Source organism: Eschrichtius robustus, chromosome 1, assembly GCF_028021215.1.
Source record: "Eschrichtius robustus isolate mEscRob2 chromosome 1, mEscRob2.pri, whole genome shotgun sequence".
In the NCBI taxonomy this organism is placed as follows: domain Eukaryota; kingdom Metazoa; phylum Chordata; class Mammalia; order Artiodactyla; family Eschrichtiidae; genus Eschrichtius; species Eschrichtius robustus.
In genome coordinates, this window is record NC_090824.1 from 15,448,288 (window position 1) to 15,462,904 (window position 14,617).

Here is a 14,617-nt window from a genome sequence, read left to right on the forward strand (position 1 = left end):
TATGGGATTAACTTTTATCAAACTCAATGCATCAGTGGCTTAAAAAACCCTTTGGCTAATTTGTATGTCCCTGTACTTTAAAAATAGTACAACTAAAAAGACTCTTAAAATAATTAGACAAGAAATGACTTGTTTTTGGAAAGGGTTTACATTCTGACAGGATTTGGACCTGCTTATAATAGCTGGTGTCTCTTTAAATGACTGTGATTTGGGGCACTGCACCTTTTATCCAAGCTCTAAAATTTGTAAACTGTCTTTTCATCTGAACAGAAAGCTGAATTATCAAAATCACCTTGTTCTCAGAGTAAATGTTAGTTCTTTTAAAGTAAGTCAACTACGTTGTGTCTGGAAAGAAGCCAAGTTTTGTAGCTGTGCAACTTTTGTTTTTATTGTAGTTTGCACAGCAGGCACAGTTATCTGTACAATTTTAGGGAAGTAGCTATGAAACATTTAAACAGCTATGGAAAAATCATTGAATAACTTTATGAAAACTCCTGATATGTTTGTTCAGGACAAAATAGGAAAGGGTGAATATAAACATGACAGTGAGGAAGTTTCACAAAAATTATTCGGTGATAATTGAGGATTGATCTAGAGGATGCTAGAAGACTCAGATATTTAGAGGCTTCATTTGGAATGAGTTTCCCACAGGTCAAGTCAGCTTGCTTTGATCACAGTGGGAGTAGAGAGAGCTGTGAGAAAGAGAAGCCAAATGGAGGTAAAGTTTCTTATTGGGAAAGGTACTGGGTAGTTAGGAGTGGTGGGAGGCATGAACCAAAAACCATTTAAAAAAAATTATTTAAATATTCATTTATTTTAAATATTTATTTTAATATTTATATTAAATATAAATATGTATTAATGTTTATCTTAAATTTTAAAAAATATTTATTTATTTTTGCTGGGTCTTAGTTGTGGCACGTGGGATCTTCGTTGCGGCATGTGAACTCTTGGTTGCGGCATGCATGTGGGATCTAGTTCCCCGACCAGGGATCGAACCCGGGCCCCCTGCATTGGTAGCGCGGAGTCTTACCCACTGGACCACCAGGGAAATCGCCCAAAAGCCAATTATTAAACGCTGGTTTATGGGGAAATTTTTATTACAATTAAACCAAGCCCATAAACAATATAGGATGTGCGTAACCCCAAAAATTTGGACTCAAGGAAGAGAAAACATGATTCTGAGGAAATATCTAGATCAAGTAATGACTGGTAAGAGTTGAAATTTAAGGCACACAGGGAGCCTGTCTGTACCAAAGTTTTCGTATTAAAAAAATAAATAAGTAAAAGGTCCCGGTAACTTTAAATAAAAGGAAGACATTAGTTTGACTATTATTTGGACATTTTTATTTTCATGGAAGAAGCATAATTGACTCAAGTTTTGTTCTGCTTTCTCAGACACACCTAAAGAGATCCTATCTGCTAAATTTAATGTACTCATAGCAAATGTTCTGAGTGCTTTTAAGTTTTATCAGCACAATTAAAACTTGCAAAGTACTTTACCACAACTTTTTGAGGAAGGCAGGGTCCGTGTTATTTTCCCTATGGATAAGCTGAGACTCAGTGAGGAAGTGACTTGATCAAGTGCTGGTGAGTGGTGGAGCCAGGATTCAGAAGCCAAGCCTTTGGACCATCAGTCTGTGCTCTTGGCACTACACCGTGCTAGTGGCAGCTATGGGAATTGCAAGAGCCCCCTGGAGGAAATATCAATAGAAATAACAGCAGTTCCCCAAACAGCAAAAAATTGAAATATCTTTTATGGCTTTGGAACATATGGTTGAACTTACACGTGAAGTAATGAAACCACAGTTGGCTCAAGTACTGTAAAGCTGTATATAAAATAAGTTATTTTTCTAACTGTATTTGGGAAATGAAGTAACTAACTTTGCCTTATAACTAAGGAGAACTCTTTGGTCCAGACTTTTTTTTTTTTTTCTTAATTTATTTATTTTATTTTTCGCTGGGATGGGTCTTCATTGCCGTGCGCGGGCTTTCTCCAGTTGCGGTGAGCAGGGGCTACTCATTGCTGCGGTGCGCGGGCTTCTCATTGCGGTGGCTTCTCGTTGCGGAGCACGGGCTCCAGGTGCACAGGCTTCAGTAGTTGTGGCTAGCAGGTTCTAGAGCTCAGGCTCAGTAGTTGTGGAGCACGGGCTTAGTTGCTCCATAGCATGTGGGAACCTTCCAGACCAGGGCTCGAACCTGTGTCCGCTGCGTTGGCAGGTGGATTCTTAACTACTGCACCAGCAGGGAAGCCCCCATTTTTAATAAATTTATTTTATTTTTCGAACTTTTTTTAAAAAAATTATTTATTTATTTATATTTATGGCTGTGTTGGGTCTTTGTTTCTGTGCGAGGGCTTTCTCTAGTTGTGGCAAGCGGGGGCCACTCTTTATCGCGGTGTGCGGGCCTCTCACTGTCGCGGCCTCTCTTGTTGCGGAGCACAGGCTCCAGACGCGCAGGCTCAGTAGTTGTGGCGCACGGGCCTAGTTGCTACACAGCATGTGGGATCTTCCCGGACCAGGGCTCGAACCCATGTACCCTGCATTGGCAGGCAGATTCTCAACCACTGTGCCACCAGGGAAGCTCCTTTCAAACTTTTTAATGCCAATTTTTAGAAAGCTTTATAAACGTCTCTACCCCTCAGTGTCTACAAAAGGACACTGACTAATTTTTAGCAACAATGGTTGTTATTAAATACATGACTAATTAATGTTTAGAGTTATGTTCCTTTGAAAAATAACTCCAGGCTACTTTGCTTTTGTAATTCTTTATAACTTCCTTTGAAAGGGTTTTTGTTTGTATGTGTTCTCTCTTGGTGAAACAGTGTTACCCATCACTTCCTGCTGCTGCCAACATGCTATTTAACAAGTCTTTCCCCTTTATCTTTTTTTTTTTTGGCTGCACTGCGGGCTTGTGGGATCTTAGTTCCTCAACTAGGGATCGAACCCAGGCCCAGGGCAGTGAAAGTACATAGAATCCTAAACACTGGACTGCCAGGGAATTTCCATAATTTGTCATCTTTTAATCTGCTTTTTTTTTTTTATTTTTTATTTTTTTTATTTTTTATAATCTGCTTTTAATTGGATAACCAGATTAGTAAACTCATTACAAGTATGTGTAAAAAAAAGAAAAAAAAGGTCCATAAAAGAGGAAGGAGAAATTTCTTCTTTGTTAAGGGCATATACTTTATTGCTTTGATTTTGACAAATTTTTCATCACTCAAACACATTTTTGCTTATTCAGTGTTTTTCATTTATGTTCAGATAGTTGAGTTTGCCAGGTATTTGTCAAACTGTACAAAATCTTGACCTAAGTATAGATATTAGAAAATAGAAAATATAATTCACCCATAGCTAGGTTCATCTACTTCTGGTTCATTTTTTTCCCCTTAGACTTTTTCAAATACACTGAATACGATATATTTAAACATTTAAAAATAAAGTTTTAAAATTCTGTATTTGATTTTGAGTGGTTCTGATCTTCAAAAATATCTTTTTTGAGAAGAAATTCACACAACAGAAAGTTAACCATTTCAAAGTAAACAATTCAATGGCAGTTAGTACATTCACAATACTACCTCCATCTAGTTCTAAAACAGTTTTATTACCCTAAATGGAAATCCTCTACCTATTAAGCAGTTACTCCCCATTCCTCCCTACTTCCACACCTCACAACCACCAGTCTACTGTCTGCCTCTGTGGATGTATCTATTCTGGACATTTCCTTTAAATGGAGTTATACGGCATGTGACCTTTTGTGACTGTCTTCTTTCACTTAGCATAATGTTTCTGAAGTCCATCCATGTTGTAACATGTGCCTACTTTTTAAAAAAATGATTGAATAATGTTCCATTGTGTGCATATTCCATAATTATCTTTTCATCTACCGATGGACATTTGGCTTGTTTCCACCTTTTGGCTACTGCAAATAGTCCTGCTATAAACATGTGTTTACATGTATTTGTTTGAGTACCTGTTTTTAGTTCTTTCAGGAAAATATATAGGAGTGGAATTGCTGTGTCACGTGGTAATTATATGTTTAATTTTTTGAGGAACTGCTAAATTGTTTTCCATAGCAGGTGAACCACTTTACATTCTTACCAGCAATAAACAAGGGTTCCAATTTCTCCACTTCCTCAGCAAGACTTATTTTCTATTTTAAGTTATAGCCATCCTAATGGGTGTGGAGTGGTATCTCATTGTGGTTCTGGGTTGGTTTTCACTAATGGTGATTGAGCATTTTTTCATGTGTTTCTTGGCCATTTGTGTATGTTCTTTGGAGAAATATCTATTGAAGTCCTTTGCCTGTTTTTAAAAATGAGTTGTTTGTCTTTTTGTTGTTGTGTGAGTTCTTTATATATTCTAGATTCTAGACCCTTATCAAATATATGATTTGGAAATATTTTCTCCCATTCTGTAGGTTGTCTTTTTGCTTTCTTGATTTGGTTCTTTGATGCACACAGTTTTAAATTTTGATGAAGTCAAATATATCTGTTTTCCCCTTTGTTGCTCATAGTTTTGGCATCATATCTAAGAATCTATTTCCAAATTCAGGGTCATGAAGGTTTACTCCTATGTTTTCTTCTCAAGAGTTTTATGGTTTAGTTCTTACATTTAGGTCATTGATCCAGATTGAGTTAATTTTTGTATATGGTGTGAGGTCAGGGTCTAGCTTCATTCTCTTGATTGCGGATCTTTAATTGTCCCAGAACCATTTGTTGAAGAGACTGTTTTTTTCTCCGCTGAATAGTCTTGGTACTCTTGTTGAAAACCAGTTGACCATAGATACATGGATTTATTTCTGGACTCAGTTCCATATCACTGATCTAAACGTCTCTCCTTATACTGGTATCTCACTGTTTTGATTATGGTAGCTTAGTAGTAAGTTTTAAAATTAGCAAGTGTGAGTGTCCCAACTTTGTTCTTTTTTGATATTGTTTTGCCTATTTGGGTCCCCTTGCAGTTCACATGAATCTGAGGATTGGCTTTTCCATTTCTGTGAAAAGGCTCTTGGAAGTTTGATAGGGATTGCATTTGAATTTGTAGGTCACTTTAGGTAGTGTTGCCATCTTAACAATATTAAGTGTTCCAATCCGTGAACACAGAATATCTTTCCTACTATCCTATCTATCTTAATTTCTTTCAGCAATGTTTTGTATTGTTCAGTATACACATCTTTTCACCTCCTTGGTTAAATTTATTTCTAGGTATTTTATTCTTTTGGATGCTATTATAAATGGAATTGTTTTCTTAATTTTCTTTTTGAATTTTCTGTTGCTGGTATATGGAATCCATACTGATTTCTGCATGTTGATCTTGAACCTTGCAACTTTGCTGAGTTTATTGGCTCTAGTAGTTTTGTTGTTGTTGTTTGTTTTTTTGGTAGGGGCTTTTTTGGGATTTTTTAAAATATAGGATCATGTCATCTGTGCATGGAGATGGTTTTACTTCTTCCTTTCCAGTTTGGATGCTTTTATTTCGTTTTCTTACCTAATTGCTTTGGCTAGAATTTCCAGTACAGTGTTGACTAGTGGTGTTGAACATGGGCATACTTGTCTTGTTCCTGATCTTAGGGGAAAAGCTTTCAATCTTTTACCATTCAGTGTGATGTTAGCTGGGGATTTTCATAAATGCTTTCAAGAAGTTCTCTTGTATTCCTAGTTTGAGTATTTTGATCATGAAAGAGTGTTGGGTTTTGTCAAATGCTTTTTCTGTGTCAATTGAGATGGTTGTTTTTTTCCCTTCGTATCAATAATATGTCACATTGATTGTTTTTTTTTATGTTGCACTCCTGGGTTGAGTCCCACTTGGTCATGATGTATAATCTTTTCAGTATGCTGTTGGATTCAGTTTGCTAGTATTTTGTTGAGGATTTTTGCACCTGTAGTTATAAGGGATATTGGTCTATAGATTTCTTTTCTGGTGGTGTCTTTTGTCTGGCTTTGGTATCAGGATAATGCTGGCCTATAGAATGAGAAAGGAAATGTTCTCTACTTGTCTTTGATTCCCCCTCCCCCTTTGTTTTCTTTATGGATAGGTTTAAATTTTTTTGCGGGGGGAGGGAATTAATTATCCGGCTTCTCAAGGTTGTCATCCAAGACAAATACCCCAAAGTGGACTTATACAGAAAATTCTGTGCCTGACGAAATTTAATCACAATATTTTATTGCTCAAACTCTACGTACTCATCTTAGAAACAAACCATATTATATTATAAAACCTCTGGAATCAGACGTTGTTATTTCAGTATGTATGTGTAGAAATTCTAAGAAAGCATTGAATCCAAGGGTTCTAATATTATGAGATTTTAGTTACTCATATGTATATAAACATTTTTTGGAGCAATTTTAGCAAACAACAACAACAAAACTACTAGAGCCAATAAACTCAGCAAAGTTGCAAGGTTCAAGATCAACATGCAGAAATCAGTATGGATACCTCCTTGGAAGTATTTACAAGATATAAACTTTATTTTGGCTAGCCTGAACTACTACTTAAGAGAGAACTTGAACACAGGGACAGGTACCAAAGCAAATACTTTACTACAACATAAAGTGGGTTAATGTTCAAATGTCTAAAATCTTAGACTTTCCTACGACTAAAATAGCTAATCAATAAATAATTTGCTAAATCTATATTCAGCTGTTTGCACAAAGTTCTTGCTACTCCTTTATAAGGTATATAATTTGTAAATAAAAAAGCTAATTATGATGCAGTTTTACAAATGTACTTCTTGATTTTCTATCCATATGTGGCATAATAAATGCATTGCTAAAATAAATTAACTTAGCAGATTTTTAAGAGTTTATTTCTTCTAGAATGTGCTTATTTTTAGAATGCCAGCAGATTATTCAGATATTTTTGTATGTCATGATCAGTTCACAAAAGGTGCAGCCACAAATTATATAATAAACCTATAGTTTTATAATTCTATTTAAATTTTTGTGTTTGGAGGATTCAGATCCAACTAGATTTAAAGGGAAAAGTAATGTTTACAAAGAGTATTTTTAAGACCTTTTAATTTTGATTAAAAGTGATATGCCGTTATGACCGAAAGTTTTAGATTCTAAAGAATGCCCAGTCTTCTGTGTTTATGGCAAAAAATAAATATTTATAGAATTAAGTGCATAGCAGTGGTATGTTTTATAGACCAATCATGGTACATGCAGTCTAGTTCTAAAATAGAACACAAACCATAAATACAATGAACAGAAATGTATTGTGTTGTAATCAATCCAAATAAATGTAATTAGAAAGCTTTTTTTGGCAGGGTCTTTAATCGATTTTGTTGGTGTTTAGCAGAGTGGGTGAAACTAAATAATCTTTTATAAATATAGTGGTTTTCTAGTGGCAAAATGCATTCATATGTGTTTCACATTTAGGTCTCATGATGGAGTTATGAGGGAGGTATACCTTATTTTACACTTGAGAAAACCGAATTGTACTGATTGACTTTTCCACTTCACAGTGAGCAGGTATTGGAAATTAAACCCAGGACTTTGGACTTTTAGCAACATCTTTCTGTTACCAGATTTTTATCTTTTGTAAGTTGCAGTTCTGAAGAAAGAAGGAATAGGAATAGTACCTGTTTTCCAAAAATGTGATACTGTTCTTTTCCTACAGCTAACATATAATTTATTTTATAAACATAATCATAACTTCAGAAAATAACAACAGTAGGACTCAGACTTTGTGCTGTATTAAAGTGTGTTTGGATCTTCAAAAATAATGATTTCCACGCAGCTTTTCGAGGATAGGTTGTTCATATGACTATCTCCTACATAACATTGGAGGGGGGCGGTGTGCTGTAGTGCAATGATTTTCAAACTTTAACGGGTACGAGAATTACTTGAGAGTTTAATAGCTCTGTAGGGCTCACTGCTCTCCAGGTAATTCTGGTAGAGGTGGTCCAAGGACAGCACTTGGAGAAACACTGGTTTTAGAGTTTAACACACACAGCAAGTATCTATTTGATAAGGTAATGGGGGTGATTTAATCTATGATATTGTTCTAGTTCTTGGAACAGAACCTGGTCCAACATAGTAGATGTTCAAAATATTCCATTCGTATGTGATGACTTGGGTGGCAACTGAGAAGCAGGAGAATATTCGTTCTTTCATTCAAAATTTACTGAATTCCTGCACTATTCTAGCCGTTTGGGTATAAAGGGAAAATGGATACATTCCTCACTCTTGTTGAGTTTCTTTGATTAATAGACTCATTTTAAAGGTATGGTTCTTCCTTTGTAAAAAATTGTAAGATGAAATTATTAATATTGAGGACATGTTTTAATATTGAGGTCACTTTTTCTCTGTAAATTAAAAACTCATTTTTTGAGGATTACAGGTTAAAGAAATGGCCTGAGTGTTAGTTCTTGTTTTATTGTTGCTCTAAAGCTATATTATCCAGTATAATGGCCACTAGATGTTTGCGGTTATTTAAGTCAGTTAAAATTAAGTAACGTTGGGAATTTGGTGCCTCAGCTGCACTAGCCACATTTCAAGTCCCCAGTAGCCACATGTGTGTTATACTGGAGAGTGCAGATACAGAGGAGTCCCATCATCGTAGGAAGTTCTATTTGACAGTGTTACTCTAAGAATCTAGAACAAAGCAGTGATTTTTCCATTGCCTTGATCTGTAAATGGATTTTTGAGATAAATATTAACAGTGGCCTGAGGCTGTCATTTCAGCCCTTAAGTGCATTAGCACTTTTTCAGGTTGACGAGGCCCAGGGTTAGGATTGAGTTACTAGAACAGTTTATTACACAGCAACTAAGATTTGAATGCTCATATCTGGGCATTTTTCTGAAACCTCCGAGTAAGACACTTAAGTTATTTTACTGCTTTAGGTATATAGCTTTTCTCGTGGTGTATGTGTATGTGTGTGTGTGTGTGTGTGTGTGTGTGTGTGTGTGTGTGTGTGTGTGTATTTACCTCCTTGGCATTACAGTTGCTTAAATTTGTATCTAGTGAACTTTGCAGGGGGCAAAGAAAAGTTGCAATTACATCTTTATTACTAGAATTTTTGGTATTTACATGAAATAATTTATTCATAGATGCCAAATTTGAGCGTAATGACAAGTTGGATTAACGCTAGTCCGAATTCAACTAGGTCAAACCCCAGTTATGCTTATTATAAAATATTAATTACGGTAATGTAGTATTTTGATAATTTAAAAACTAAACATTTTACGTTTTTTTGTTGAACTTACGTAAAATCCTGTAGCACCTGCTGCATTCTGATGTCTAGACATTTTTCTATGCAGGGTTCAAGAAATAGTCTGTAAGCGTAACTGACTTTTCGCCTCTATTTCCTGAATGAGTATCTAGATAGAGATAGGTCTTGCCTCCTTTTTTTTTTTTTCCCTTCAGGTTTTGCTGTGGTCCCTTTCTGAGAAGAGAAGCAATAGGAGACTGTCACTTGGTCCCAGGTCATGGATTAGAGCAATTAAATCCTTTTGTACATTTCTGCTTCCTTCAGTGATTCTCCCTCTTTCCAGATCACTTACTTCAGCCTCTGGTACTACAACAAGCAAAACCAGCGCCGGTGGGTAGATTTGGAAAAACCTCTAAAGAAGCAGCTGGATAAATATGCATTGGAACCTACCGTCTATTTTGGAGTGGTGTTTTATGTGCCTTCAGTTTCACAGCTGCAGCAGGAGATTACCAGGTAAGAAATAATGTGCTGTTTGTTTCTAGGAAATCTAGTGAAATTAAAAAGGTGAAATTAAGGTTGGAGTCAGGAGATAAGGCTAAACTTTGCCCTCTTGCCCCTGCATTTTTAGCCTCAGTATTACGTGGAGGTGCTGGTATGTGGTGTGTCACAGTGCTTTACTGCATGTTGCATGAGTTATGGGTTCACTGGGCACGAAGGAATGATTAAAAGGAAAAATGATGTTTTTACCCTGGCTGTGAACTCTTCTTGTAGTGATGTCACCTTTCATGTTTTTGTTGAGTTGTTTCTGACCTTTGTAACAATGAAATGAGAGAGGAGATTTTAAAAAATTGTCACAAAATCTGTGTTTACTCCTCAAGGAAATGTGTAGAAGGGTCCTTCGAATTCTGACACCAGTAGCCATAGTATTCTGTACATAGGTGTGGGGCGAAGGGGAGGTGGGGGAAGTGTTTGAGATCAGAAAAGTTTGGCCAATAAGTGCACTTAAAAGGGACAAAGGCAGCAAGGGTAGAATGTATTAAGGAGTGGGATAGAGGAACTAAATGTTCTTTTTTTTCTTGACAATAACAAAAGAAAAAAACAAGGGATCAAATCTGGATTCTTTTTTTTTTAATTGAAGTATAGTTGATTTACAATGTTGTGTTAATTACTGCTGTACAGCAAGGTGATTCAGTTATACATATATATATATATACATTGTTTTTTTTAATATTCTTTTCCATTATGGTTTATCATAAGATATTGAATATAGTTTTCTGTGCTATACAGTAGGACCTTTTTGTTTATACCGAATTTGGATTCTTGAGCCTGCCTTTCACATTCTTCAAAATCCACCACTACCTTATCTTTTTAACCCTGTTTAACATTACTTTCAAGCCAAGCTGGACTACTTCTAGTGTGCTGAACATGCTGCATGCCTTTTCACCTTTGTGTCCTAGACCCTTCTTTCATAAATATGTACTGGAATCCTGTTCATCTGATTTTAGTTCAAAAGGCACCTCCTCCGTAAAGCTTCTGTGGTCCCTCAGGCTGGAATGAGTTTTGCCTTCTCCAGACTATTCTAGAATTTGCTTGTACTTACGATGGCAGTTGTCACAGCCTTTCACTACAGTTATTTGTGTACCTATCTTTTCCTTAGATTTTAAACCCATGTTTTCTTTAACTTTGCCTTTCGCATAATATCTAACACAATGCCTTGCAGATAGTAAGAACCTGGTACTGCTCTGTGTTTGTGGAATATTCTTTTTAAGTACTGAGTTCAGAGTTAATTTTTGGAAGAACGTGGATAACCAGAGAAGCTAGAATCAGGTTGTAGGGATAAGCATGAACTGGCTATAAAACAGATCTGAGACATATATATTGAAGAGAGAAGTAGAAGCCAGGAGGAATAAACAGCGACTGACCACTTTGACTCATTTATTTAAACATTTATTGAAGATATAATATGGTATGTGAGAATTATATTGGTTACTGTGGGAGATGAATATACAAATGGATATGCTTTACTCTTACTCTGGAGGAGTTGCTCACAATCTGGTAGAACTGACAGTCTATGTAAATGAACAATTACAGTATATTATGATAATACATGCTTTAATTAAAACACTGGCTTCCTAGGGGTGGGATGTGGGGAACATGAACAGGGTGTAAAGAAGTTGACTTTTCACTTGACTTTACAAGGAATTTTCTAGTTAGAGGGAGTAGCTTGTGCAAAGTAGGGGGATAGTAAAAGCAACTGATGTTTTCAGGGAATTTCAGACATTACTTCGAGGGGAGAACAGAGACTTGAAAAAAGGAATGTCCTAGTCGTAAAGTCATAGATCAATAGGGGCAGACATTTTTGAATTTTAATGGATGGGAATGATGAAATGTGCATTTTACAAAGATCACCCATCATGGAAGGTAGATTATAGGTGACAAGACTATAGGCAGGAGACCAGTTAGGAATGTATATGCCATAATCTAGGCATTAGTCTAGAGTGTGGACCTGCTTTCCAGTGATTTGATTTAAGGAAAGAACCGAGAATATTTAGAGTGGAATATGTGGACAGCATATTCAATAGATAGACTTCTTTAGGTGTTTGAAAGGAGCTGCCTGGGAGAATGTTTCAAGATTTCTTCTTTGACAAGATCTCAGAGCTACCAGCATTCTATTTGCTGATTGAGGGAAGTCTGTGGGTTCTACTAGCAGGTGGAAGGGGATAAGTGGGATCTAAATCCTTGTTCAAAAGGATGGTGTTCTGGTCAAGTTTTTTGGTAACAAAGAATGGAAACCTCAAAGGTAGCTAAAATAGGATGATGTAAGGACCTATGAAATGATTAAAAGGGTGGGCTCTCAGGGGAATTCAAACGTGAACTGTAAGTGGGTTGAACTTCACAGACGTCAAACCTGGAAGAGATTCTGGATTCAAGATGGTTCTATAGACCATATTGGCAGAGACTTCGTTCAACACCGTATCCCCAGCATCTAGAACAATGCTTGATGCATAGTAGGCCCTAGTAATTACCTAAGTGAAAAAATAAGAGGAAGGCAGAATAAATCTTCACTATAGAGCTTATCAAAATGGAGAAGTGATACAGATGAAATACTGCTGACTGGCTGAAAGTAGATGATTGCTGATAATAATAACAGTTGTTTATTAAGTACCAACTATGTTCTAGTATTATACTGAGAGCTTTACATATATTCCTTGATATGTTCAGCCTTGTGAAGGGGTGATAGTGCCCTCATTTTACTAGAGATAACTTAAACCCACAGATTATGACTTGCCCAAGTTCATGCAAAATGCAAAATCAGAGATCTGGAATTTAACCTAGGTCTGCTTGACTAAAGCTTGTGCTGGTAACTAATACCCTATATATTGAAAGCATAAACAGAAATAAACCCACATCACAAGAATATTAAGAAAGGATTTTAACAACTAATCTTTTTGGTATTTCATCAAAGAATATTTTAATATAAGGCTGGTCTGAAATGTCAGGAACCATTTTCTTCTGGCTTTACTGTCCAGGGCTAGGAAAGTCTTACATCACCAAGTTACTAGTCAGAGTTTCTAAAGTAAAGATTGGCCATTGATCCTCTATGTCTCCGACGAAAAAGGACAAAACTTAGAGACTTTTACAGGGTATAAGACAGATGACCAGCTGTCTTCTAGATGGTTGTAGCTTGTAGCTTTCAAATAACTACAGTTAAGGATAAGTGACTCAATAAATTGATTATATTGTGTGTGTGTGTGTGTGTGTGTGTGTGTGTGTGTGTTTGTTTGTCGGTATAGATATGGTCAGGGATATTCCTGTCGTTCTTCAAAATCGTCTGAGCTTAAGGTTTTGGCTAGTTTATGCTCCTCTACCAAATTATGATAAAATGCATTGTGTCTCAAGTAGAGGTAATACTGATATTGACTTTTAAAAATTGACCTTTTTTTATAGGTATCAGTATTATCTGCAGCTGAAGAAAGATATCTTGGAAGGAAACATTCCTTGTACATTAGAACAAGCAATTCAGCTAGCAGGCTTAGCTGTTCAAGGTAAATAATGGCAATTGATAATATAATAGATCTATCAGATTAAAATGTATGTTAAACAGAAACAGCAAGGGATTCTTAAGGTAACTGACTTTATAGAAAATAACTACTGTAAAGTAGTTTTTTATATTAGTGAAATATTCTGTTATCTAAGGGGCTTCCTTGTGGGGAAAAAAATGAGTTTGGATTACTTCAGTGAAATACGAGACTTCTGGAAGGTTAAGCATGTTATGTCAACAGAGCACACAGACCAAAAATAGAGAGGAAATACACACATATGCACACACATGTATAGCATTTAATATGCTCTGTATTCCTCTAGTTCAGGGACTTGATCTGCTGCTAGCTAGTATTTTCAGAAGAAAGATCAGCCAAACAATGTGGTTGATGAGGTTACGTTCGCTTGTACTTTAAGCGTACGCCATTTGTTTGGTTTCTCAGTTGTCCTAGGTTATAGGACATCGTCAATCATAATAGATAGTTTTGCATTTCACAAGTATTTTTGAATTAACTGTCATTTTTCACATGTCTAATCTATATGTATTTACATGTATGTAATGTACTTTGGAAAGACTTCTGATGGGGCATTATTTCAAATGATAACTGGCATTTAATCTTGGGAATTGAAATTTAATCAGAAGAATCATTAATAAAGTTCCATCAGATATTAGCAGGCATGGAGACATATATCATTTCTAGACAAATAAATAAATGCCTGATACACATGGAGCCACATTCCTTTTCAAGGTACTTTGAAGCTTCCTAAGTGTCATCTTTGGCTTTCAGAGTTAGTTTTTCCTAAACTTTTTGCTGAACTATCAATTTTTTGAACAATTAAAAATTTCTAAACAGATACATCTTGCTGTAACATATTCAGATGATCTAATTCCTCTTCCTAGAGATAATCACTACCATGAATGGTTTGGTTTCTTCCTGACATTTTTCTGTGCATAAGTAAGCATACATGATTACAAAGTAGGTTTTGTTTGTTTTTCAATGACAAAAAAAGAGATGGTTTATATACAGTTTGTAACTTGGTTTTTTTCACTTTATTAAAAGGCATTTTTTCCAAGTCAAGACACATGAATCTACCTAATTAATGTTTTTAAAAGGGTATTTTAAAAGTATACACTTTATAAGCTATAAGGCAAATTTGACATCTAAATCATAAGCACACCATCTGTATACTGCATATTGAATTTAGTTCTGCATGTTTTGCTTCCAGTTAAGCATAATTGACATGTGAATATTTGTCATTTTATATAGCTGATTTTGGTGACTTTGATCAGTATGAATCCCAGGACTTTCTTCAGAAATTTGCCTTGCTTCCTGTGGTAAGAATGCTTTTGACATTGGGCCTTTTTAAAAACAATTTGTTTCCATACCCTTAATATTCCCTGAAATGAAGTCCATATAGT

At 35.8% G+C, this 14,617-nt stretch overlaps 1 protein-coding gene and 1 non-coding gene across 6 annotated transcripts in view; one reads left to right on the plus strand and one right to left on the minus strand.

Annotated features, from left to right (window-relative positions):
- Positions 1 to 14,617, plus strand: part of PTPN21 (protein tyrosine phosphatase non-receptor type 21) — a 67,473-nt gene that overhangs the window by 17,317 nt on the left and 35,539 nt on the right. For all 5 annotated transcript variants that reach the window (XR_011073691.1, XR_011073703.1, XR_011073697.1 and 2 more), the window contains exons 3-5: positions 9,500 to 9,669; positions 13,105 to 13,202; positions 14,466 to 14,533. Coding sequence is in view for 1 of the 5 variants with exons in the window: in XM_068541932.1 (XP_068398033.1) it covers positions 9,500 to 9,669; positions 13,105 to 13,202; positions 14,466 to 14,533 (336 nt within the window). In the remaining 4 variants the exon portion in view is untranslated. The remainder of the gene's footprint in view (positions 1 to 9,499; positions 9,670 to 13,104; positions 13,203 to 14,465; positions 14,534 to 14,617) is intronic.
- Positions 979 to 1,051, minus strand: TRNAG-ACC (transfer RNA glycine (anticodon ACC)). Its single transcript has one exon. It is a non-coding gene; the product is annotated as a tRNA-Gly (tRNA).